The sequence below is a fragment of the Hoplias malabaricus genome, chromosome 6, assembly GCF_029633855.1.
Source record: "Hoplias malabaricus isolate fHopMal1 chromosome 6, fHopMal1.hap1, whole genome shotgun sequence".
Taxonomy (NCBI): domain Eukaryota; kingdom Metazoa; phylum Chordata; class Actinopteri; order Characiformes; family Erythrinidae; genus Hoplias; species Hoplias malabaricus.
Genome location: NC_089805.1, coordinates 47,619,854 through 47,647,323, shown reverse-complemented (window position 1 = coordinate 47,647,323; position 27,470 = coordinate 47,619,854). Strand labels below are relative to the sequence as shown.

General features: G+C 41.6%; 2 protein-coding genes across 2 annotated transcripts in view; both read right to left on the bottom strand.

Moving 5' to 3' along the window:
* Nucleotides 1-21,587, bottom strand: part of LOC136699109 (uncharacterized) — a 73,237-nt gene extending 51,650 nt beyond the window's left edge. Inside the window, exon 1 of the mRNA XM_066673570.1 lies at nucleotides 21,551-21,587. The gene's annotated coding sequence lies outside the window, so the exon portion shown is untranslated. The remainder of the gene's footprint in view (nucleotides 1-21,550) is intronic.
* Nucleotides 6,255-27,470, bottom strand: part of LOC136700260 (uncharacterized) — a 44,405-nt gene continuing 23,189 nt past the window's right edge. The window contains exons 8-13 of the mRNA XM_066675540.1: nucleotides 24,105-24,278; nucleotides 23,376-23,549; nucleotides 21,551-21,712; nucleotides 20,371-20,545; nucleotides 6,598-6,684; nucleotides 6,255-6,311 (exon numbers count right to left, since the gene is read on the bottom strand). Of these exons, the coding sequence (XP_066531637.1) occupies nucleotides 6,255-6,311; nucleotides 6,598-6,684; nucleotides 20,371-20,545; nucleotides 21,551-21,712; nucleotides 23,376-23,549; nucleotides 24,105-24,278 (829 nt within the window). The remainder of the gene's footprint in view (nucleotides 6,312-6,597; nucleotides 6,685-20,370; nucleotides 20,546-21,550; nucleotides 21,713-23,375; nucleotides 23,550-24,104; nucleotides 24,279-27,470) is intronic.

Here is a 27,470-nt window from a genome sequence, read left to right as displayed (position 1 = left end):
TCTAACCACCTCCACTCAGACACACACTGACTCTAGATCAGTTATTACCCCTCTAACCCCCTCCACTCCGACTCTCACTGACTCTAGATCAGTTATTACACCTCTAACCACCTCCACACAGACTCACACTGACTCTAGATCAGTTATTATACCTCTAACCCCCTCCACTCAGACTCACACTGACTCTAGATCAGTTATTACACCTCTAACCACCTCCACTCAGACTCACACTGACTCTAGAACAGTTATTACACGTCTAACCACCTCCACTCAGACTCACACTGACTCTAGAACAGTTATTACACGTCTAACCACCTCCACTCAGACTCACACTGACTCTAGATCAGTTATTACACCTCTAACCACCTCCACTCAGACTCACACTGACTCTAGATCAGTTATTACACCTCTAACCACCTCCACTCAGACTCACACTGACTCTAGATCAGTTATTATACGTCTAACCCCCTCCACTCAGACTCACACTGACTCTAGATCAGTTATTACACCTCTAACCCCCTCCACTCAGACTCACACTGACGCTAGATCAGTTATTACAATCTGTTTCAGTTCTTTATTTTGATCTGTTGTAGTTTAATGTTAATGTGCATTTATTTGTCATTGTACAATGAAATGTGTCACACACCCACACACACACACACACATACTAGTGCATTTGGGGCAGCGAACACACACCTAGAGCAGGGGGCTGTCACCCCGAGTGCCCAGGGAGCAGTTGGGGGTGTGGTGCTTGTTGAAGGGACCATCAGCCATGGATGTTGAGGGAGGAGACAGTGCTGTTCCTTCACTCCCACTGTCCCTAATTCTCCTGTGGGTCGTGGGAATAGAATAAACTACCTTTCACTCCCCAAACCCACTCCACTAATCATTGCCTTTTGTTTATTCATTGTTTTAATTATTGTTTATTATTGTATTATTTTAATATTTTAATATTTATTACTGGTGTTTATTCTGATTTCATCTTTTTCACAGTGTTTTAGTCCAGGCCCTGATTTCTCACATTTGTTTATTGTTTATTAGTTTTCTATATTTTATTTACTACTTCAAATCAAATCAAATTTATTTGTACAGTGTTTTTTACAACTGATGTTGTCACAAAGCAGCTTCACAGAATTCCTGTCAAGTTTTGTCATTAAATGTAACAATATTAAGAATGTAAAGATGTAAAATTTCCCAGGAGTTTTACTTTATAAATACATTTGTGTTTCTATTTTAACTTTGTTGCAACACTTTTTAATCATAAATATAAGTTTATTATTTCTAATCCCTTCTTTCTGTATAAAGCTCAGCTGCGCTGTAAAAGTCTGAACACCTCTAGTGAGATCTGAGTTTAAATGAATGTTTACTGATTGATTGTTGTCCTCTTTCCCCTGTTCTTCACTGGTCAGGACCCCCTCAGGACCCCCACAGAGCAGGGGAAATTTCTCGGAGGAAATGTAGAAATGAGTAAGACACAAACAGGTTTAGTCACAACACACACACACACACACACACACACACACACACACACCAGGAAGGTAATCTGATACGTCCTCAGATGCACTTGTGATATCAGACTCTTATTCGTACAGAATCTGGTGTAAAACACAGAGAGAGTTTAGTCTCTAAATACTTCACAAATGTGTAGATCATACTCCACTGATTAAACACAAATAATCTCCCTCCATTTACAAGGAATTACTGTGGGTTTCAACATTAAATTAAAACTAAATGAATAAAGAGAAGATGAAGAGAATAAACACAGACAAATGAAACATAAAAGAGACAGAAGACGAGTGAACGCTCCACAATAAAGAATGTGGAAATGAGGATATGATCAGAACCAGCTACAGATGAACACTTTCTATAAGATATTCACAGTGTGTGTGTGTGTGTGTGTGTGTGTGTGTGTGTGTGTGTAGCAGTTCCAGTATCAAGTTTAAAGTCAAGTCTAAGTCAATAACACAGTAAAAGCCCATGTGGTAAATGTAGTGTAAATATTAACTGCTTATGAGTTCAGATTAAAACAGAAACACCACAGATGAATGTATCTCAGTACGTCAGGGGAATAGTGACTATGTGGAGTCAGAGTAAACTGAGGGTAAGGAGAAGGAGAAGCACTGTGTTGTGTATAGAGCTGGGATCAAGACTGAGCCCCTAATTAATCAGATCTATCAGGGTGTGTTTTCAGGTTCCTTATGGAGTGTGATGTGGTCAATGTCTTTCATTTATTTCCCACATTCTTTACACGTCACCACTCCTCTGTTATTCACTGTGCTGTGTCCCCCCTCTGAGGTCCTGCTGAACCCTGGAGCCCAGGACTGTGTAGGACTCTGCTCTGTGACTGTGGAGCTGTGTGTTTCCACTGGAGGCAGTGGGTGGAGTCCTTTCTGAAGTCAGAGATCATCTCCACGGTTTGGTGTGTGTTTAGCTCCAGGTTGTTTGTCTCACACCGTGTCTCCAGTCGTGTCACTTCCTCTCGGTACGAGGACTCCTTGCTGTTTCAGAGGAGATCAGGGTTGTGTCGTCTACAAACTTACTGAGTTTAACCGAGTCACTGAGGGAAGAGCAGTCACTGGTGTAGAGCGAGTAGAGCAGAGGAGAACACACACATCCCTGAGGAGCACAGTGCTGAGACAGAGAGCGTCTGAGATGAAGTCCCCACCCTGTTTCCTGTTGGAGAAGAAGCTGTGGATCCAGGAGCAGACTGATGGGGGACACTGAGGTACAGCAGTTTATCCAGTAGAACGTCAGGGTGATGGTGTTGAAAGCAGAGCTGAAGTCTACAAACACCACACGGACATCAGTGTTGGAGCCATCCAGGTGTTTGAGGACGTAGTGCAGAGCCGAGTTAATGGAGTCATCTACAGAGCTGTGGGTTCTGTCTGGAAACTGCAGAGGGTCCTGGAGGACATCGATCATAGCTTTAATAAGTTTAATAAGACGTCTCTGAAGACTCTTCATGATGACAGACGTTAAAGCAGCTGTCTGTAGTTATTCAGGACGGAGATGTTCTGCTTTTTCAGGACTGCTCTGATCACAGACGTCTTAAAGCAGGTACAACACACCGACTCAGGACCTGACTGAAGAGATCAGTGAGGAAGGAGAACTCAGAACAGAGTCTGAGTGTCACAGGGGAGACTCCATCAGGGCCAGCAGCGTCCTGATCTTCTGTTTCCTGAGTGTGCTGCAGACCTGCTGTTCAGTGATGGTGAGGGGGTGGAGGTGAGAGCAGGGGGAGGGGAGGTGTGTAGAGGCTGCAGACACAGTGTGTATTCTGTAATGGTTTGGAGTCAGTGGTTTGAGGAGAACTGCTGCTGCTCCAGGTTTTCTCTGTATTTGTGTGGAACAGTTCTGACGGCTTTCTTCAGTGCGTACTACACACTGCCCTTCTCTTTACATCACCATCACCACCACTGAAGACCTCTCCCTCAGCTGAGTGCAGTCTCCTGAAGTCAGCCCCTGTTCCACTAGCAGCACACTTCAGCCAAAATGCTCTAATCATGTAGTTGTCCATCAGCAAAAAGGATTTACTGCTTCTTTTCAAAGGAAGTGAAGGCAGTGTTGGGTTTCAGTAAAAATCGGTCCGGCCCCTTGCTCTGAGCTCAGTGTAATGCTCCTGTTTCCTCAGAATGAGTTTACCACCCACGGCCTACAGCACGAATGACACCCTCCCCCACAGCACACCTTCATCAGTGCATTCTGGATCCTTCACACTCACTGTGCACTCGCTGGATCACTCCACTCTCTGTGTTCCATCACCTCATGATTTACAAATTAAACCCTGGTCTGATCCTAGAATACGAACCATTTCAGAACATTGTGGTGAGAACTGAATGTTTGATCTCTAACAACACGAGGAGACGTCCGTTCATCATGAGATGTACAGGAAGTGTAACAGGAAGCTGAGCGGTCCTGCTCCAGAATGATTCAGAACTGGATCTGATTCCCTTTCTCCTGTAAAGCTGCTGTTCTGGAGATACGAGGTTTTATTCAGACACTGATTAAACGCTGTGTGTTTGATCTTTAAAGCTCTGTAGTGTGTGACGTGTCGCGTTATTTTCAGTTTCTAAAAGTTGAACATTTTCTAGAGTGGATTCATAAGACATTTTCTTGAGGAAATTAAACAGTGAATAAAGTGATTATTTATTATTTTGACCTTTTTCTATAAACTGCTGTTGTCTCTGAATGAACTCGTCTATGCTCCAGAGATCAGGGCCTCAATATTGGGGCGGCAGCGTTTAAATAGATTTAGTACAAACCTCTGACACATCCAGGCCACTAGGTGTCAGTGTAAAGGCTGTTTCAGGACGTGGAGAACATTCCTGAAGGAGTGGAGAATGACTGATGGCTCCTTTAAGGGTTTATGGTTCTACAGTCACTATCTTTATGGAGGAACCCTCAAAGAACCACATTTAAATAAAGAGAAGATGACTCAGTTCACTCTGTTTTTCAGCAGTTTATTTATAATATAATCACTTTAATAATAAATGTGTTCATAAATATTTACCATGTCATTAACATCTGTTTCTCACCCTCAGTTTTTCTGTAAAACACTTCATTTATAAACACACAGCTGGACATTTTCCCACTGGAGCGACACACACCTCAGGGAAGGAGAATGTCTGAGATTGGACTTTAAATGATCGAACAACGTGAGCAACACAAACAATTATAGGATTCCTCTTTGTTCTACTGTCACTGAAGTTATAATACAGTGAATATGCAGTGAACAATAGATGAACCTCCCCTTTACCACACAATACACACCCAGCTCTGATATAAACACACACAAACACCACTAAAATAGAAAGAGTGTGTCTCTGTGAACCTGAGCTCTTACTCAGAAGATCCCAGAGCCTTAATGAAGAATAAACCAGAGAAAGGAGAGTCAGACCAGTCTTTCATTAGGAGGAGGATCCTGAAGTGATGGAGTGATGGAGGGAAGTTGGAGGAGGAAGAGTGAAGCCACAATCCTCAGGCTTTTCCTTCTGTCCTGGTTTTTCTTTAACAGCAGCTCACACATAAACACAATTATCACTGAATGACTTTACACCTGAAAGATAACCTGCTAACGATAACCGTAACATTAGCACTAGCCTGCTAACCTTAGCTTTAGCATTCGCCTGCTAACCTTAGCTTTAGCATTAGCCTGCTAACCACAGCCTTAGCTTTAGCCTTGACCTGCTAACAATAATCTTAGCACTAGCCTCAACACAGTTTTATCACAACACACAAAGTCACGGTTTATAACAGAGAGATTAAACACTTACTGGATGAACAGGGAAAACGAATTCTTGAAACAAAGAACTGAATGGAACTGAGCTGTTTCTGGATTCCACCTGTTTGTAGCTGTCACTAGGTGCTCTACCTCACCTCCCTTTTAGAGGACACTAGGGCTGCTTTTATAGGCACTGGCGCCCCCCAGAGGCCTGGATGTGTCAAAACTGCATTACCTTATTAAATCTAAACCTGTGAAGAGTGAAACAGAGGTAAATCTGTGACACATTAAACACTCATTCACATCTGGATGGACTTCACCACATCTGCACGGTGTCTAATATTTCTGTATTTCTGTGGTGAGGCTGAAATAAAGCACAGTAACAGTGTTAAAGCTTGTTGGAGTAAAGTAAAGGTGTGATGTGACAGTGTTCACAGTCGGCTGAGGGTTGAGGAAGGTGTTCTTCAGGAGAACGTCATCGTCCTCTACTTTCTCCTCATCTCCTGCTTTTCTTTGGATTATAGCAGATTTTCAAACTCTCTGCATCCTCCTCTGGTGGAGACATAGACACAGAGTTCTGGCTCTAGAGGAACTTCCAGGGTTCAGAACAGTGGACAGTGGAGGTGAATGGAACCAGACGTCCTGCTCTAAAAGCAAAAAGTAGCAACCAATGTTTATGAAAGTAATTATTGATTATTTTTACTTTGTTTTCTGTAAAGTGCAGTTCTCATGAAGTGAAGAATCAAACCACTCTGTCGTCCCAGAATGAACCAGTTTAAGCTCCACAGAGCGGGTCCCCCACATGGGGGCAGTCATTTTTAGAACAGGTTTGGTACAGAGTCTCTGACACAGACAGACCACTAGGTGTCAGTGTAACATGAAGAATCAGTGGTGAAAGAACTGACTGCATCTTTAAACTAAACCTCTGCAGCTTGTCATTGGTCTGAAAGGGGTTTATTCCACAGTTCTGTAAAAGCTTTCAACCTAGCAACAGTCGCTATGGAGCCTGGAGAGAGGGGTTAGAAATACTGCTCTAAAATAAAGAGTGAACAGAGATCCAGTTCTCCATGATGTCGTTCCTTTCTTCCCTCTGAGGGAAAGGTAAAAGAAGAAGGGATCAGAGAGGAGAGGTTATGGAAATGCACTTTTAACAAAATATTAGTTTTGAAATGTTTACTTTTGATCATATTCTCAGAGAAACGTTACAAATATGAACCAGTGCTTGTTTTATTTCAGTGAAGTACATGTGTTTATTTATTGCGTATGTAACTTATGATCATCAGAACCACACTTCACTCCTGTTTATGAACGAGTGAATGAATGAATGTATGTTCCATTTCTCCAGCGCTGTTCTAGACCCCCACAGCTCTTCACACTCTCTGGGACATTAGAGAGTGTCCTCCTCCTCCCCCAGTGTCCACCTCCACCTGGACGATCCTCTCCAGTCCCTCACCACACACCAGCTGTGAGGACGAGAGGAGACGAGGGGGAGGGACAGAGCGGTTTATTGAAGACGGGGACGGTCAGGAGGACAGAGAGAGGGACCACAGGGGCAGATTTAGGACACTGGGGTCACCCTGAGCCTGACTCTGTTCCAGGAACTGCCTCCGGGGTCTTTACTGCCCTCAGGACCTCTGTGTTACGTCTCGTCTGAAGGAGGGCGCTGTTTATTCAGTACAGTGTCCCCCTCACTGCACCCAGGCATTTGGATCCACACAGAGCACAGGGACAGTGCCCCCTGCTGCAGTGGATCTGCAGGTTCTGGTGTTCAGGGGCTAAAGCTGCTGGCAGAACACAGCTATAACACCTTTATGTGGCTGAATGCCATCAAATCCTCACAGCAATGTTTCAAAGGAAGAGTAGAGACCTGACCCCCCACCCCTTGCATTATTAAAAACACCAGTGTTATTCTTATGGAGCCTTCTGCAAAAGTCTGAACTCACTGTTAATAATCTGACAGTGAATATTATTTATTACATTACACTAATGATAGAGTTTATCTGTGTTTCATGGAGACACTGTTTCTACAATTGAACAGTTTTATCGTCCTTGTCTTGCATGTTTAAACGTTATTACACACACGAGTAAACACACACACAAACACACACATACAGAGAGAGTTGTCTTACAGCGACCACCAGTGTCAGAAATCCACACTGCACTGCTGTCGTACAGAAGATGAGATGGAAATTTGATTCAGATTATTTTCTTCTTCAGCACAACTTTCCCCTTCCTCCTGTAGGAGTTTATTTATTTCTCTGTGTTTAACTGGAACACTGCTGTAAATAATGTGAGTGTGTGATGCTGGGATGTTGGAGCAGTGTTAATATTCATATTAATGAGGTATGAACTGTTTCAGAGCTCGTACACTTCAGTGTTAATAATAATTCTGATTAAAAAGTCTCAGTCCCAGGTGATGGAGGCAGTAGTTATTTAAACTAAAGACAGTGTGATGGTTAATAAAGGGTTAAACTGTAACGTTCACTGTGACGGACGAGTCGAGACGCCCTGAGAAACAATGACCAGGAGCCCAGATTAACACGTGTTGATGGAGTCTTTCTGGAACAATGATCTGAAACACAGCGTTCCCGTCTCCACCAGCAGAAACAGAGGGAGGGAATCTTCACAGCAGCAGCCCTTCATCCCAAAAACAATCCACTGATCTTTCTGAGACAGGGACGTTTCTACAACAGCTTTCCTGCACTTTACTAACGAGGAATCAGCTCTTTACTCTGCACTGAGGACTCCCCCATTCACACCACGCTCCAGATCAGAGACGTCTAGACTCCAAATAACTCTGGACTGAGGAGGATCACTGCTCCCTTTAGATCAGGACTGTGTTCATATCACTGTCAGGTTGAAGAGCTCAGAGTGAGTGTGTGGAGGATATTTCACTGTCCCTATGGCCTTGTGTATGAGTTACTACACACTCAGGAGAAACAGAGGGAGATCTCTGAGCGTCTCGTCATGAGTTCTGATCGGACTGATTACTACCTCAGGAACAGGAGTTATTTCCCCCGGGGGAGTCCTTACCCAGAATGAATGAAACTCCCTCTACGGGGAACTGTGATCTTACTGTGACTTTCACTGGAGCAGAGATCAGTCCGAGTGGAGAGAAATGTTGTGAACTGACACAGACCCTCCACCGAGTTCAATCCCCTGAACTACAGCACTGTGGACACAATAAGAGTCTTTATTAACTCTGAGATCACTGGCTAAAATACACCACTGAGCTGATCCAGTGTCTCAGTGTGGAAACAGGAGCTTTATCAGGACCACGACTCAAACTGGAGACATGACCCTGACACATAACAGATCAAACCTACAGCACAGCGCCCTCTATCGTCTGTAAGAGTAAATACAGACTCCACTCCTGAACTGTAACAGTTATAATCAGTTATAAACAGTGTGTTCAGACTCAGACTGTTCTACAGCACAGCGCCCTCTATCATCTGTAAGAGTAAATACAGACTCCGCTCCTGAACTGTAACAGTTATAATCAGTTATAAACAGTGTGTTCAGACTGATCTACAGCACAGCCTCCTCTATCATCTGTAAGAGTAAATACAGACTCCACTCCTGAACTGTAACAGTTATAAACAATGTGTTCAGACTCAGACTGATCTACAGCACAGCGCCCTCTATCGTCTGTAAGAGTAAATACAGACTCCACTCCTGAACTGTAACAGTTATAATCAGTTATAAACAGTGTGTTCAGACCCAGACTGATCTACAGCACAGCGCCCTCTATCGTCTGTAAGAGTAAATACAGACTCCACTCCTGAACTGTAACAGTTATAATCAGTTATAAACAGTGTGTTCAGACTGATCTACAGCACAGCGCCCTCTATCATCTGTAAGAGTAAATACAGACTCCACTCCTGAACTGTAACAGTTATAATCAGTTATAAACAGTGTGTTCAGACTCAGACTGATCTACAGTACAGCGTCCTCTATCGTCTGTAAGAGTAAATACAGACTCCACTCCTGAACTGTAACAGTTATAATCAGTTATAAACAGTGTGTTCAGACCCAGACTGATCTACAGCACAGCGCCCTCTATCATCTGTAAGAGTAAATACAGACTCCGCTCCTGAACTGTAACAGTTATAATCAGTTATAAACAGTGTGTTCAGACTGATCTACAGCACAGCCTCCTCTATCATCTGTAAGAGTAAATACAGACTCCACTCCTGAACTGTAACAGTTATAAACAATGTGTTCAGACTCAGACTGATCTACAGCACAGCGCCCTCTATCGTCTGTAAGAGTAAATACAGACTCCACTCCTGAACTGTAACAGTTATAATCAGTTATAAACAGTGTGTTCAGACTCAGACTGATCTACAGCACAGCGCTCTCTATCATCTGTAAGAGTAAATACAGACTCCACTCCTGAACTGTAACAGTTATAAACAATGTGTTCAGACTCAGACTGATCTACAGCACAGCGCCCTCTATCGTCTGTAAGAGTAAATACAGACTCCACTCCTGAACTGTAACAGTTATAATCAGTTATAAACAGTGTGTTCAGACTCAGACTGATCTACAGCACAGCGCTCTCTATCATCTGTAAGAGTAAATACAGACTCCACTCCTGAACTGTAACAGTTATAATCAGTTATAAACAGTGTGTTCAGACTCAGACTGATCTACAGCACAGCGCTCTCTATCATCTGTAAGAGTAAATACAGACTCCACTCCTGAACTGTGACAGTTATAATCAGTTATAAACAGTGTGTTCAGACTCAGACTGATCTACAGCACAGCGCCCTCTATCGTCTGTAAGAGTAAATACAGACTCCACTCCTGAACTGTAACAGTTATAATCAGTTATAAACAGTGTGTTCAGACTCAGACTGATCTACAGCACAGCGCTCTCTATCATCTGTAAGAGTAAATACAGACTCCACTCCTGAACTGTGACAGTTATAATCAGTTATAAACAGTGTGTTCAGACTCAGACTGATCTACAGCACAGCGCCCTCTATCGTCTGTAAGAGTAAATACAGACTCTACTCCTGAACTGTAACAGTTATAATCAGTTATAAACAGTGTGTTCAGACCCAGACTGATCTACAGCACAGCGCCCTCTATCGTCTGTAAGAGTAAATACAGACTCCACTCCTGAACTGTAACAGTTATAATCAGTTATAAACAGTGTGTTCAGACTGATCTACAGCACAGCACCCTCTATCATCTGTAAGAGTAAATACAGACTCCACTCCTGAACTGTAACAGTTATAATCAGTTATAAACAGTGTGTTCAGACTGATCTACAGCACAGCGCCCTCTATCGTCTGTAAGAGTAAATACAGACTCTACTCCTGAACTGTAACAGTTATAATCAGTTATAAACAGTGTGTTCAGACCCAGACTGATCTACAGTACAGCGCCCTCTATCGTCTGTAAGAGTAAATACAGACTCCACTCCTGAACAGTACCAGTTATATCAGTTATAAACAGTGTGTTCAGACTCAGACTGATCTACAGCACAGCGCCCTCTATCATCTGTAAGAGTAAATACAGACTCCACTCCTGAACTGTAACAGTTATAATCAGTTATAAACAGTGTGTTCAGACTGATCTACAGCACAGCGCCCTCTATCGTCTGTAAGAGTAAATACAGACTCTACTCCTGAACTGTAACAGTTATAATCAGTTATAAACAGTGTGTTCAGACCCAGACTGATCTACAGTACAGCGCCCTCTATCGTCTGTAAGAGTAAATACAGACTCCACTCCTGAACAGTACCAGTTATATCAGTTATAAACAGTGTGTTCAGACTCAGACTGATCTACAGCACAGCGCCCTCTATCATCTGTAAGAGTAAATACAGACTCCACTCCTGAACTGTAACAGTTATAATCAGTTATAAACAGTGTGTTCAGACTCAGACTGATCTACAGTACAGCGTCCTCTATCGTCTGTAAGAGTAAATACAGACTCCACTCCTGAACTGTAACAGTTATAATCAGTTATAAACAGTGTGTTCAGACTGATCTACAGCACAGCGCCCTCTATCATCTGTAAGAGTAAATATAGACTCCACTCCTGAACTGTAACAGTTATAATCAGTTATAAACAGTGTGTTCAGACCCAGACTGATCTACAGCACAGCGCCCTCTATCATCTGTAAGAGTAAATACAGACTCCGCTCCTGAACTGTAACAGTTATAATCAGTTATAAACAGTGTGTTCAGACTGATCTACAGCACAGCCTCCTCTATCATCTGTAAGAGTAAATACAGACTCCACTCCTGAACTGTAACAGTTATAAACAATGTGTTCAGACTCAGACTGATCTACAGCACAGCGCCCTCTATCGTCTGTAAGAGTAAATACAGACTCCACTCCTGAACTGTAACAGTTATAATCAGTTATAAACAGTGTGTTCAGACTCAGACTGATCTACAGCACAGCGCTCTCTATCATCTGTAAGAGTAAATACAGACTCCACTCCTGAACTGTGACAGTTATAATCAGTTATAAACAGTGTGTTCAGACTCAGACTGATCTACAGCACAGCGCCCTCTATCGTCTGTAAGAGTAAATACAGACTCCACTCCTGAACTGTAACAGTTATATTCAGTTATAAACAGTGTGTTCAGACTGATCTACAGCACAGCGCCCTCTATCATCTGTAAGAGTAAATACAGACTCCGCTCCTGAACTGTAACAGTTATAATCAGTTATAAACAGTGTGTTCAGACCCAGACTGATCTACAGCACAGCGCCCTCTATCGTCTGTAAGAGTAAATACAGACTCCACTCCTGAACTGTAACAGTTATAATCAGTTATAAACAGTGTGTTCAGACTGATCTACAGCACAGCGCCCTCTATCATCTGTAAGAGTAAATACAGACTCCACTCCTGAACTGTAACAGTTATAATCAGTTATAAACAGTGTGTTCAGACTGATCTACAGCACAGCGCCCTCTATCGTCTGTAAGAGTAAATACAGACTCTACTCCTGAACTGTAACAGTTATAATCAGTTATAAACAGTGTGTTCAGACCCAGACTGATCTACAGTACAGCGCCCTCTATCGTCTGTAAGAGTAAATACAGACTCCACTCCTGAACAGTACCAGTTATATCAGTTATAAACAGTGTGTTCAGACTCAGACTGATCTACAGCACAGCGCCCTCTATCATCTGTAAGAGTAAATACAGACTCCACTCCTGAACTGTAACAGTTATAATCAGTTATAAACAGTGTGTTCAGACTGATCTACAGCACAGCGCCCTCTATCGTCTGTAAGAGTAAATACAGACTCTACTCCTGAACTGTAACAGTTATAATCAGTTATAAACAGTGTGTTCAGACCCAGACTGATCTACAGTACAGCGCCCTCTATCGTCTGTAAGAGTAAATACAGACTCCACTCCTGAACAGTACCAGTTATATCAGTTATAAACAGTGTGTTCAGACTCAGACTGATCTACAGCACAGCGCCCTCTATCATCTGTAAGAGTAAATACAGACTCCACTCCTGAACTGTAACAGTTATAATCAGTTATAAACAGTGTGTTCAGACTCAGACTGATCTACAGTACAGCGTCCTCTATCGTCTGTAAGAGTAAATACAGACTCCACTCCTGAACTGTAACAGTTATAATCAGTTATAAACAGTGTGTTCAGACTGATCTACAGCACAGCGCCCTCTATCATCTGTAAGAGTAAATATAGACTCCACTCCTGAACTGTAACAGTTATAATCAGTTATAAACAGTGTGTTCAGACCCAGACTGATCTACAGCACAGCGCCCTCTATCATCTGTAAGACTAAATACAGACTCCGCTCCTGAACTGTAACAGTTATAATCAGTTATAAACAGTGTGTTCAGACTGATCTACAGCACAGCCTCCTCTATCATCTGTAAGAGTAAATACAGACTCCACTCCTGAACTGTAACAGTTATAAACAATGTGTTCAGACTCAGACTGATCTACAGCACAGCGCCCTCTATCGTCTGTAAGAGTAAATACAGACTCCACTCCTGAACTGTAACAGTTATAATCAGTTATAAACAGTGTGTTCAGACTCAGACTGATCTACAGCACAGCGCTCTCTATCATCTGTAAGAGTAAATACAGACTCCACTCCTGAACTGTGACAGTTATAATCAGTTATAAACAGTGTGTTCAGACTCAGACTGATCTACAGCACAGCGCCCTCTATCGTCTGTAAGAGTAAATACAGACTCCACTCCTGAACTGTAACAGTTATAATCAGTTATAAACAGTGTGTTCAGACTGATCTACAGCACAGCGCCCTCTATCGTCTGTAAGAGTAAATACAGACTCTACTCCTGAACTGTAACAGTTATAATCAGTTATAAACAGTGTGTTCAGACCCAGACTGATCTACAGTACAGCGCCCTCTATCGTCTGTAAGAGTAAATACAGACTCCACTCCTGAACAGTACCAGTTATATCAGTTATAAACAGTGTGTTCAGACTCAGACTGATCTACAGCACAGCGCCCTCTATCATCTGTAAGAGTAAATACAGACTCCACTCCTGAACTGTAACAGTTATAATCAGTTATAAACAGTGTGTTCAGACTCAGACTGATCTACAGTACAGCGTCCTCTATCGTCTGTAAGAGTAAATACAGACTCCACTCCTGAACTGTAACAGTTATAATCAGTTATAAACAGTGTGTTCAGACTGATCTACAGCACAGCGCCCTCTATCATCTGTAAGAGTAAATATAGACTCCACTCCTGAACTGTAACAGTTATAATCAGTTATAAACAGTGTGTTCAGACCCAGACTGATCTACAGCACAGCGCCCTCTATCATCTGTAAGAGTAAATACAGACTCCGCTCCTGAACTGTAACAGTTATAATCAGTTATAAACAGTGTGTTCAGACTGATCTACAGCACAGCCTCCTCTATCATCTGTAAGAGTAAATACAGACTCCACTCCTGAACTGTAACAGTTATAAACAATGTGTTCAGACTCAGACTGATCTACAGCACAGCGCCCTCTATCGTCTGTAAGAGTAAATACAGACTCCACTCCTGAACTGTAACAGTTATAATCAGTTATAAACAGTGTGTTCAGACTCAGACTGATCTACAGCACAGCGCTCTCTATCATCTGTAAGAGTAAATACAGACTCCACTCCTGAACTGTGACAGTTATAATCAGTTATAAACAGTGTGTTCAGACTCAGACTGATCTACAGCACAGCGCCCTCTATCGTCTGTAAGAGTAAATACAGACTCCACTCCTGAACTGTAACAGTTATATTCAGTTATAAACAGTGTGTTCAGACTGATCTACAGCACAGCGCCCTCTATCATCTGTAAGAGTAAATACAGACTCCGCTCCTGAACTATAACAGTTATAATCAGTTATAAACAGTGTGTTCAGACCCAGACTGATCTACAGCACAGCGCCCTCTATCGTCTGTAAGAGTAAATACAGACTCCACTCCTGAACTGTAACAGTTATAATCAGTTATAAACAGTGTGTTCAGACTGATCTACAGCACAGCGCCCTCTATCATCTGTAAGAGTAAATACAGACTGCACTCCTGAACTGTAACAGTTATAATCAGTTATAAACAGTGTGTTCAGACTGATCTACAGCACAGCGCCCTCTATCGTCTGTAAGAGTAAATACAGACTCTACTCCTGAACTGTAACAGTTATAATCAGTTATAAACAGTGTGTTCAGACCCAGACTGATCTACAGTACAGCGTCCTCTATCGTCTGTAAGAGTAAATACAGACTCCACTCCTGAACAGTACCAGTTATATCAGTTATAAACAGTGTGTTCAGACTCAGACTGATCTACAGCACAGCGCCCTCTATCATCTGTAAGAGTAAATACAGACTCCACTCCTGAACTGTAACAGTTATAATCAGTTATAAACAGTGTGTTCAGACTCAGACTGATCTACAGTACAGCGTCCTCTATCGTCTGTAAGAGTAAATACAGACTCCACTCCTGAACTGTAACAGTTATAATCAGTTATAAACAGTGTGTTCAGACTGATCTACAGCACAGCGCCCTCTATCATCTGTAAGAGTAAATATAGACTCCACTCCTGAACTGTAACAGTTATAATCAGTTATAAACAGTGTGTTCAGACCCAGACTGATCTACAGCACAGCGCCCTCTATCATCTGTAAGACTAAATACAGACTTCGCTCCTGAACTGTAACAGTTATAATCAGTTATAAACAGTGTGTTCAGACTGATCTACAGCACAGCCTCCTCTATCATCTGTAAGAGTAAATACAGACTCCACTCCTGAACTGTAACAGTTATAAACAATGTGTTCAGACTCAGACTGATCTACAGCACAGCGCCCTCTATCGTCTGTAAGAGTAAATACAGACTCCACTCCTGAACTGTAACAGTTATAATCAGTTATAAACAGTGTGTTCAGACTCAGACTGATCTACAGCACAGCGCTCTCTATCATCTGTAAGAGTAAATACAGACTCCACTCCTGAACTGTGACAGTTATAATCAGTTATAAACAGTGTGTTCAGACTCAGACTGATCTACAGCACAGCGCCCTCTATCGTCTGTAAGAGTAAATACAGACTCCACTCCTGAACTGTAACAGTTATAATCAGTTATAAACAGTGTGTTCAGACTCAGACTGATCTACAGCACAGCGCCCTCTATCGTCTGTAAGAGTAAATACAGACTCCACTCCTGAACTGTAACAGTTATAATCAGTTATAAACAGTGTGTTCAGACTGATCTACAGCACAGCGCCCTCTATCATCTGTAAGAGTAAATATAGACTCCACTCCTGAACTGTAACAGTTATAATCAGTTATAAACAGTGTGTTCAGGCCCAGACTGATCTACAGTACAGCGCCCTCTATCGTCTGTAAGAGTAAATACAGACTCCACTCCTGAACTGTAACAGTTATAATCAGTTATAAACAGTGTGTTCAGACTGATCTACAGCACAGCGCCCTCTATCATCTGTAAGAGTAAATATAGACTCCACTCCTGAACTGTAACAGTTATAATCAGTTATAAACAGTGTGTTCAGGCCCAGACTGATCTACAGCACAGCGCCCTCTATCGTCTGTAAGAGTAAATACAGACTCCACTCCTGAACTGTAACAGTTATAATCAGTTATAAACAGTGTGTTCAGACTCAGACTGATCTACAGCACAGCGCCCTCTATCGTCTGTAAGAGTAAATACAGACTCCACTCCTGAACTGTAACAGTTATATTCAGTTATAAACAGTGTGTTCAGACTGATCTACAGCACAGCGCCCTCTATCATCTGTAAGAGTAAATACAGACTCCGCTCCTGAACTATAACAGTTATAATCAGTTATAAACAGTGTGTTCAGACCCAGACTGATCTACAGCACAGCGCCCTCTATCGTCTGTAAGAGTAAATACAGACTCCACTCCTGAACTGTAACAGTTATAATCAGTTATAAACAGTGTGTTCAGACTGATCTACAGCACAGCGCCCTCTATCATCTGTAAGAGTAAATACAGACTGCACTCCTGAACTGTAACAGTTATAATCAGTTATAAACAGTGTGTTCAGACTGATCTACAGCACAGCGCCCTCTATCGTCTGTAAGAGTAAATACAGACTCTACTCCTGAACTGTAACAGTTATAATCAGTTATAAACAGTGTGTTCAGACCCAGACTGATCTACAGTACAGCGCCCTCTATCGTCTGTAAGAGTAAATACAGACTCCACTCCTGAACAGTACCAGTTATATCAGTTATAAACAGTGTGTTCAGACTCAGACTGATCTACAGCACAGCGCCCTCTATCATCTGTAAGAGTAAATACAGACTCCACTCCTGAACTGTAACAGTTATAATCAGTTATAAACAGTGTGTTCAGACTCAGACTGATCTACAGTACAGCGTCCTCTATCGTCTGTAAGAGTAAATACAGACTCCACTCCTGAACTGTAACAGTTATAATCAGTTATAAACAGTGTGTTCAGACTGATCTACAGCACAGCGCCCTCTATCATCTGTAAGAGTAAATATAGACTCCACTCCTGAACTGTAACAGTTATAATCAGTTATAAACAGTGTGTTCAGACCCAGACTGATCTACAGCACAGCGCCCTCTATCATCTGTAAGACTAAATACAGACTCCGCTCCTGAACTGTAACAGTTATAATCAGTTATAAACAGTGTGTTCAGACTGATCTACAGCACAGCCTCCTCTATCATCTGTAAGAGTAAATACAGACTCCACTCCTGAACTGTAACAGTTATAAACAATGTGTTCAGACTCAGACTGATCTACAGCACAGCGCCCTCTATCATCTGTAAGAGTAAATACAGACTCCACTCCTGAACTGTAACAGTTATAATCAGTTATAAACAGTGTGTTCAGACTCAGACTGATCTACAGCACAGCGCTCTCTATCATCTGTAAGAGTAAATACAGACTCCACTCCTGAACTGTGACAGTTATAATCAGTTATAAACAGTGTGTTCAGACTCAGACTGATCTACAGCACAGCGCCCTCTATCGTCTGTAAGAGTAAATACAGACTCCACTCCTGAACTGTAACAGTTATAATCAGTTATAAACAGTGTGTTCAGACTCAGACTGATCTACAGCACAGCGCCCTCTATCGTCTGTAAGAGTAAATACAGACTCCACTCCTGAACTGTAACAGTTATAATCAGTTATAAACAGTGTGTTCAGACTGATCTACAGCACAGCGCCCTCTATCATCTGTAAGAGTAAATATAGACTCCACTCCTGAACTGTAACAGTTATAATCAGTTATAAACAGTGTGTTCAGGCCCAGACTGATCTACAGTACAGCGCCCTCTATCGTCTGTAAGAGTAAATACAGACTCCACTCCTGAACTGTAACAGTTATAATCAGTTATAAACAGTGTGTTCAGACTGATCTACAGCACAGCGCCCTCTATCATCTGTAAGAGTAAATATAGACTCCACTCCTGAACTGTAACAGTTATAATCAGTTATAAACAGTGTGTTCAGGCCCAGACTGATCTACAGCACAGCGCCCTCTATCGTCTGTAAGAGTAAATACAGACTCCACTCCTGAACTGTAACAGTTATAATCAGTTATAAACAGTGTGTTCAGACTCAGACTGATCTACAGCACAGCGCCCTCTATCGTCTGTAAGAGTAAATACAGACTCCACTCCTGAACTGTAACAGTTATAATCAGTTATAAACAGTGTGTTCAGACTGATCTACAGCACAGCTATATGAAGAGAGAAGGTCTCTCGGAGGTGAGAGTTGAAATCTTTCTGGACAGAGTCCTCTGCCAGCTTTTTCCAGCACATACTTACTATACGTTTGGGTTTACCAGGCCTTTCCTGTAGTTTTCCCCGTCATCAGATCCAACTCATCACCAGCAAAAAAAAAAAAAAAGTAGTAGTTTTTTTTGATTGAAGAACAACATGTGTTTCCAGACGTTCTCCCGATCTTAAGTTTTGTTAAATATTTGTTAAATCTACATCACTCTTGATTTAACACAATGAAGTATTTATTAACCTCTAAAACTAGGGACTGGACAATAACCTCAAATAACTCTGGACTGGGGGTCAGTGGTAGTCCTGAGGTTAGAGAAGAGAGCTTGAGGCCGGAGGGTCATTGGTTCAATTCCCGGGAGCAGCAAAGAATAATTTATTCACGGCTGAAGTGCCCTTGAGCAAGGCCCCTAACCTCTAAACTGCTCCCAAACGCAGAGGGGGTCACAGCCCCTAGTGTGTGAGAAGAATTACTGAGTAGTGTGTGTTTGTGTGTTCACTTGAAGCAATTTCCCAAAGGGCTCAATAAAGGTGTTGCTTCTTCTGTCACTAAGAGATAGGTGGAAGAGTTTAAACTCTCTCACTCACACACACACACACACACACAAATCCAATGCTATTGGATTCTGAAGGGCTATGTTCTGGTCTTTGGCAACATTGGGGTCTGTCTCAAAGATGGATTCCAACCTGTAAAACCAGCTTTGGAGTTCAGATGCCCTCTGGTGTCCAAAAAAAGGGTCATCTCTCTCTCTCTCTCTCTCTCTCTCTCTCTCTCTCTCTCTCTCTCTCTCTCTCTCTCTCTCTCTCTCTCTCTCTCTCTCTCTCTCTCTCTCTTCTCATCTCTCTCTCTCTCTCTCTCTCTCTCTCTCTCTCTCTCTCTCTCTCTCTCTCTCTCTCTCTCTCTCTCTCTCCTCTCTCTCTCTCTCTCTCTCTCTCTCTCTCTCTCTCTCTCTCTCTCATGTGTTAAATATATTCTCTCTTTTCACAGATAGATTTTTACAATCAACATTTCCATTTTTAATGATTTTTTTTAATCTCAACAGACATTTAACAACAAACGTTCTCTTCTTCATTGTTTTATTTAATTGTATCACCATTTTAAATAAATTAAATTTTTAAAAAATATTTGTTTTAATATTTCTGACAATACATGTGTAATTCTGAATGAAAGAGAGAGAGAGATGAGGAAAAAGAGGAGAAAAAGTGATGGGAATAAAAGAGAACAGAGACAGAAAGAGGTGAGAATAAAAAACAGAAAGAAGAGAAACTAAAGAAAGTGAGAAGAATAAAGACAGAAAGGCAGAGGGAGAAAACAGTGAGTTAAAACAGAATAGAGACGGAAAGAAAAAAAGGCAGAGGAAGAGGAGGGAAAGAAATTGGTCAGACAGTTAAAGCAGAGAATAAAGATGGAGAGAGGGCAGAGAGTAAGAAAAAAGAGAGAGAAAAAGGAGGGAAAGAAAATGTCAGAGGGATAAACGAGAGAATACAGAGGGAGAAAGTGTGATAGAAAAAAGAATAGAGAGAGTGAGTGAACAAAGTGAGAGGCAAATGGAACAGAGATGGAGAGATAAACGAGACAAAATGTGAGAAAGAAAGATGAGATCAAAGAGAAAATACTGAAAGAGAAAGAAAACAGTGAGAGAAAAGAGAGAAGAAAACAGAGGCACTATGCACACACACACACACACACAGTTTAGTGTTTACTCCACATCACACACTCGCAATGATGACTGTTCCCAAAACGCAAACCCAGCGTAGAGGGGCTCAGTGAATGTGGTGGTGAGTGTGTGTAAGTGTGTGAGTGTGTGTGTGTTGGGGGGGATGGTGTAGAAGGACAGAGTGCCCCCTCCCAGTCCAGATACACCCCCACTCTCTTAGAGGGAGAGGGAGGGGCAGGGATCTTAGTGAACTGATTATTGTGGAGGAGATAGAAACTGTTCCCTTCACAGTCCAGACTCCAGGAGTTTTTATTGTTTCCAAACCGACTCTCGTCTCCAGTTCCTTTCCTCTGGATTCCTCCGTACGACACTGAGATATAAACCTTCCTAAAATTTTATTATTTTAAATTATTATTGTAATTTGTGGCTCATTCTGTCAGTGTTGATGAGCAGGTAAACTGTGATGTCACAGGCTGGTGTCTGCCAAAAAGTTAATTTTCCATCACTTGGGTGTTTACCTGAAGAAGACCCTAGTGGTAGAAATAAACAGAATAAAATAAAAAAGAGCTGCTTTATAACAGTGTGAGGGCATTTGTTTTGTCTCATTAATTGGTTTTAAATGATTTTCACATCATTCCATTCTCTATTTGTTCACAGTTCGCACAGTGTCCCCATGTTTTTGGAGACTGAATTGTAGTCAGAGACAGTTCCTTATCAGAGTGGAAATCTCAGCCTTGGGTTTATGTCTAAACCAAAAGGAAGCTTTAGATCGGGCTGAAAACACCTTTCTGATCTGGACACTTCAAGCTTTTCAATTTAGACCCAAAACCATTTTGTTCATTGCTGCTATGTGCTGTGTATTTAACCCCTGGTTTGCCTCTCTGAAATCCTGGGTGTTCTTGGAGGGGTGGGGTTTCTTTTCATGTTAATTCTGTTTATTTTTTTGCTGTAAATACAAACAGGCTCAGAGAACTAAATGCATTCTGGGTACTTTTTTGTTGGAAGAGGTGAAACTAGTGATTTGGAAATGTTCAGGCTTGAGGGGTGTTAAACAGTGTAAAACAGACCAGAGCAGAGTGGAGACTTGAGAAAACAGAGCCAAAATAATAGTGGAGAAATGAGAGGACTGACAAAAGCAGTAAACCTGAGCAGAGAAGGAAGAGAACACATTTAATACAGAGCTTCTGTGTGTCTCAATGAAGGCAGCTGCATCACACAGTGTGTAATGTAATGCCTGTGAGAGCAGTGTGTGTGAGCTGTGTGTGGCTCATTAAAATTAAAAGGAAACGGAGAAGACTATGCCCACTTTAATCTGTCAATACTTCACTTGATCTAATGTTTAAAATGTTTGTATAAAAATGTAATAATATTTTTCTCTGTCTCTCTCCATACCTGAGTGTCTGTAGACTGCAGAGTGGATCAGAGAGCAGTTTCTCTCCAGACTCTTCAGGGTGATTGTAGGTCAGATCCAGTTCTCTCAGGTGGGAGGGGTTTGATTTCAGAGCTGACGCCAGAGAAGAACAGCCTTTTTCTGTTATTAAACAACCAGATAATCTGTGGAAATGATGGAAAAATATAGAGAAGGATGTAGTGAGATATGATTCACAAAACACAGCTACAGGTATGTCATCTTACAAAAGAAACTCTAAACATTAATTTTGTTGAAACTTACTCAAACACTTAAATATTAAAAATGATGTAACAACTTCACCCCACTCAATCTAGCATGTAAAATAATCCGATTCACATTTAACATATAGGTCCTTTAGCAAGAATGACCTCTGATTAGTAATAACACAGTTACATTACATTATTCATTCATTCATTATCTGTAAGCGCTTATCCAGTTCAGGGTCGCGGTGGGTCCAAAGCCTACCTGGAATCATTGGGCGCAAGGCGGGAATACACCCTGGAGGGGGCGCCAGTCCTTCACAGGGCAACACAGACACACACACACACATTCACACCTACGGACACTTTTGAGTCGCCAATCCACCTACCAACGTGTGGGGTTTTTTTTGGACTGTGGGAGGAAACCGGAGACCCACGCAGACACAGGGAGAACACACCACACTCCTCACAGACAGTCACCCGGAGGAAACCCACGCAGACACAGGGAGAACACACCATACTCCTCACAGACAGTCACCCGGAGGAAACCCACGCAGACACATGGAGAACACACCAACTCCTCACAGACAGTCACCCGGAGGAAACCCACACAGACACAGGGAGAACACACCACACTCCTCACAGACAGTCACCCGGAGGAAACCCACGCAGACACAGGGAGAACACACCAATTCCTCACAGACAGTCACCCGGAGGAAACCCACAAGGACACAGAGAGAACACACCACACTCCTCACAGACAGTCACCCGGAGGAAACCCCACACAGACACAGGGAGAACACACCACACTCCTCACAGACAGTCACCCAGAGGAAACCCACGCAGACACAGGGAGAACACACCACACTCCTCACAGACAGTCACCCGGAGGAAACCCACGCAGACACAGAGAGAACACACCACACTCCTCACAGACAGTCACCCGGAGGAAACCCACACAGGGAGAACACACCACACTCCTCACAGACAGTCACCAAGAGGAAACCCACACAGACACAGGGAGAACACACCACACTCCTCACAGACAGTCACCGAGAGGAAACCCACACAGACACAGGGAGAACACACCAACTCCTTACAGGCAGTCACCCGGAGTGGGAATCAAACCCACAACCTCCAGGTCCCTGGAGCTGTGTGACTGTGACACTACCTGCTGCGCCACCGTGCCGCCCCTACATTACATTAATCATATTTTAAAAATTTAAATTTCCTTTTGTTAAAATTAAGATCCCTTTGCACAAAACAAAACTTCACGCACAAAAAGAAATTAAATTTAGATCCTAATAAAATAAACTCTTAAATATAAATTGGTCTCAGATTAAAACATGCTTTTGTCATTATAATAATAAGAGTTACTGCAGGATTGCTGGAATTATTATTAAATCTGGTAAATGTGTAAGGCTAAAGTCTGATATAAAGAACAGAGGAAGAGTTTAAGAGAACAGCTGTATCCAAATCAGTGGTGTGAAGAAGTTCAGTAACCAGTTTATGACAGACAGCTCCATTCACTGGAATATTAATGTCCTGATATTAAAGGTATATGCATTGAATATGTTATATGCATGAACACTGAATTAATGTTTACCTGAGAGTCTCCAGTTTACAGTGTGGACTCTTCAATCCTTCAGAGATCTTCTCCACTCCTGAGTCCTGCAGGTCATTTGTACTGAGGTCCAGTTCTCTCAGAGAGCAGGTCTCTGATTGTAGAGCTGAGCCCAGACTTTCACAAGAATTGTCCCCCAAATCACACAAAGCCAGTCTGAAACAGAGGAAATATTTTATAGGATTGTTCTGAGTGAAGTAAGATGTTAAATGTAATGAAGGAGGGATGGACACAGGGTAATCCCTGTATAAAGAGTTTCAGTGTCAGAGTTTTATAAAATTCTGAGTTTTTAAACTAATAATCTGCACAGTGTTCAGAATCTGTGCAATTGCTAAGGCATTTACAAATAATCCTTCAGAACAAATGCACAGAATTAGCCCCATTTTGTCCAGGACTCACTGGTTTTTATATTAGAATAAGCCTGGGACTCTCAGGGGTCAATTTCAGTTTGTTCTTTCACAAAAAAAATCTTACCCTAGAAAATTGTATAATTGTAATAATTTAGGTATTTTTGTTCTTATTCATTCAATATAATGTAATACAATGGTTTTTCATGAATTAAAAAAAATGTGGTTGTATGAGTGAATGCCCTAAAACCTTTGTCTGTAATGCAGCTAAAATCACACAGTTGTCTTGGAGAAATTTACAGAAACTTACAGTATGTTCACAGCTCACTGTTTTAATAACTAAATGAATTCATACAAAGCTGACCTGAGGATCTCCAGTTTACAGTGTGAACTCTTCAGTGCATCACAGAGCTTCTCCACTCCTGAATCCTGCAGGCCATTGTGAGTGAGGTCCAGTTCTCTCAGGACACAGTGTTGTGATTGTAGAGCTGACAGGAGATATTCACATGACTTCACTGAGAGGTTACAGATGACTAACCTGAAAAACCATATGGGAGGGAAAGTCAGAATCAAATCATTTGGACCATACAGTAATACAAATTGTATGATATATATCAAACCGAACTGATCTTGTGTGTAATCACCTGTAAACAAAATTTAATAAAACTGTAAAGTAATTAATTCATACTACCTCAAATATTTGAATTATTTTTATTTATAGTATTGATTTTGTGATTTTTTCAATAATAAAACTGAAGCTTTTAGACAGAAAATTCTGACCATACAATGAACCAAAAGTAATCCACAGCTTTATGCAGCCAGAGCTGATTCTGAATACAGTGTAACTACAGCACAAAAGCCCGACACCTTTAGTTAAAGTAATTTCTTTCTCATTATTGACATGAGATTAGACCCTATTCCTACAAGGAAATGTTACCAGAAATAACTGAACCTCTATCTATGATTGTAAACTCATCCTTCAGCCTTGGCTACATATCAAAAGCATTTTAAACAGCAGTGATTAAATTATTGATCAAGAAACCAAACCGTGATCCCTGCAAGCTGCCAAACCATAGACCTATTCCTTTGGAAGCTTTATTTCAGGGTCAGGTTGGCAACAAGGTGAGTAAAGAAATGCAGCATCGTTGGCCCAAGCAAATTCCTCTAGCTCCTCCTGGGGTATCTCCAGGTGTGATTAAGGAGCAGGCAAGAAGGCAGGATGTAAATGCATGTTTGTTTTATTTGATACCATTGACAAAGAGACAAAAACACATGACTAGAAAGAAGTGGCGCGTCAAAAATAAAACCTAGTGAGACAAGACTATACACTAACAACAAGAAGCACCATTACAAACATAATGCAAGACCACCACAGGCCACAGAGAAATGTTACAAAATGGACAAGGCAGGAGCAGAACATAACACCAGGTATTCCCAGGTCATCCAGGGATATAATCCCTCTAACAAGCTCTGGTCTACCCTGGGTCTTCCTCACAGTTGACCATGACTGTTATATCTCCAGTGAGAAGCATCCAGATCAGCTGCCCTAACCACCTCAACTGTCCCCTCTCAACATGAAGGAGAAATGACAGTCCAAACAATCCTTCTTCCCGTCACTCATGAATGAGACCCTGAGATACCAGTGGTGGACAAAGTACCCAACCCATGTCCCTGAGTAAAAGTACAGATACTCAAGGTAAAATATTACTCCAGTAAAAGTAAAAGCCCACGTTGTAGAACTTCACTTGAGTAAAAGTACAAAAGTATTTACCTTCAAATGTACTTAAGTATTGAAAGTAAAAGTACCATGACGTATTATGGTTCTAATGTCTGTCCTATTATCATTTCAGTAATAAGAATTTCAGAATGGCCAAAGATTAAATACAGTGAATGATGTTATATCAACTATTACATACAGTCAAAATGCTGCCCTCCAAACCAACAGAGGTCACTGTCTCCTGAGTATTAAGCCCAATTTAAGCTTGTGTTGAACCTATGCCATAGGCAGCGTAGCCTGATGTGCACCTCTCCTGAAATGTAAATCATCATGTCTAAGCAGACCACAACGACTGTGATTGGTCTGCAGTCGGACGAACATGGTTCAAGTTGCTCAAATCAAGATGTCCACAAATATTAACTCCTCTACACTACACCCCCTAAATAGTGCACTTAAAAGATTTGTAAAACTAATACCACTACACCACTACATTCTGTATGACATAGGGTTAAAAAGATTCAGTCCTATTGGTTTGGCGGTGTAATTGCAGCATGACAGATGCCAACACACAAGTATAAACTTTCACAATGGCATAGGACACTTGTGTATAACAGTTTTTTACTCATTTAGGAACAGTAGGTAAGATTTGAGGATTTTTGGGGCTCCCCCTAGTGCAATTAACTTTTATAGCACTGTAATGAAATTGGTAGGGAGGGGGAGGGAAGGGGTGGTTTCCTACCCTCCTCCAAAAATGACATAGTGCAGTTTCTGCAGTGCTGAGCCCAGACTACCAATAACAGAGGTCCTATTCTCCCTGTTGCAGGTCAGTGAAGCATCACAATGATTTTGACGCTGTAATTTTAAAGTAAAAATATTACATAGTGTTCCTTTAAGTTCTCTGTTTTGTCTACATAGTTGCAGAGTATAGTTTGAGCGATTTCTGCAATTATGAAACACCTGTTTTTTTTAAACAGGCTATGGTTTTGTTTCCCTGACTTATATATCCCTGACTTATACCTGAACAATATATCTCAAGGCACGTGGTCATATGTCTTCTCCAGATCCACCAAATACATGTGTAGTGGAGTAGCAAACTCCCATACGCCTCAGTTATCTTTGAGGGGGTAAAGAGCTGGTGCACAGTTCAACAGAGATTTAACTCAAAGACTGATACTCCTTTCCAATTCCACGGTATAGACTTTCTCACACAGGCTAAGTGTGATGTCTCAGTAATTGGCATATATTCTATATTCAACTTTTTATAAAAATGATGTCCACCTTCCCTGTTTCCAATCCAGAGGCACTGTTCCTCAGGTCAATGCAATATTACAAATGAATATCAGCCATGACATCCCTGGTATCCAGGGACTCCAGCAAAGTCCATGCAAATCTCTGTGGTTTGGATCAGGAATTCTGTAAATCTGCTTTGTGACTAAAACAGTTGTAAATGAAAATATGAAAATGAAAAATATAATTGTATTATGTTGCACCATTTAAAGTAAAATGGAACAAACATTGCCTAAAATCAGCATAGCGACACGTTAGCAACCACCTGGAATACCACAGCAATGGCCCAGAAACATCTTACCAACCAACTTGGTTACCATAACAAACACCTAGAAACAACTCTCCAACAAATGAGGAACATCACTGCAACCAACAGCAGGAGTTAGAAACAACCAAGCAACCAACTGTAAAATATATGCTGCCCAGTGAGAACGTGTCTCCATTTTTATGGATATTTAGTTTACTACATCAGTTGAACACAGCAGCTGTCCTTCACATTGTGTCACTGTCATGATATGGACAAAGAGAAATGCTCCAGAATTACTTGAAATTAAATCTTTTTACATTGACTTCCATAAATTTTTTTTTTCTCCTATAAATTTACTGTTTTGCACATGAAAAACAAACTAACACACACATGTTTTACTTTGGACAATATTACACTTGATATTTTTCTTTTTTACTTTATGCTTATAGTGGGTGGCACGGTGGCGCAGCAGGTAGGTG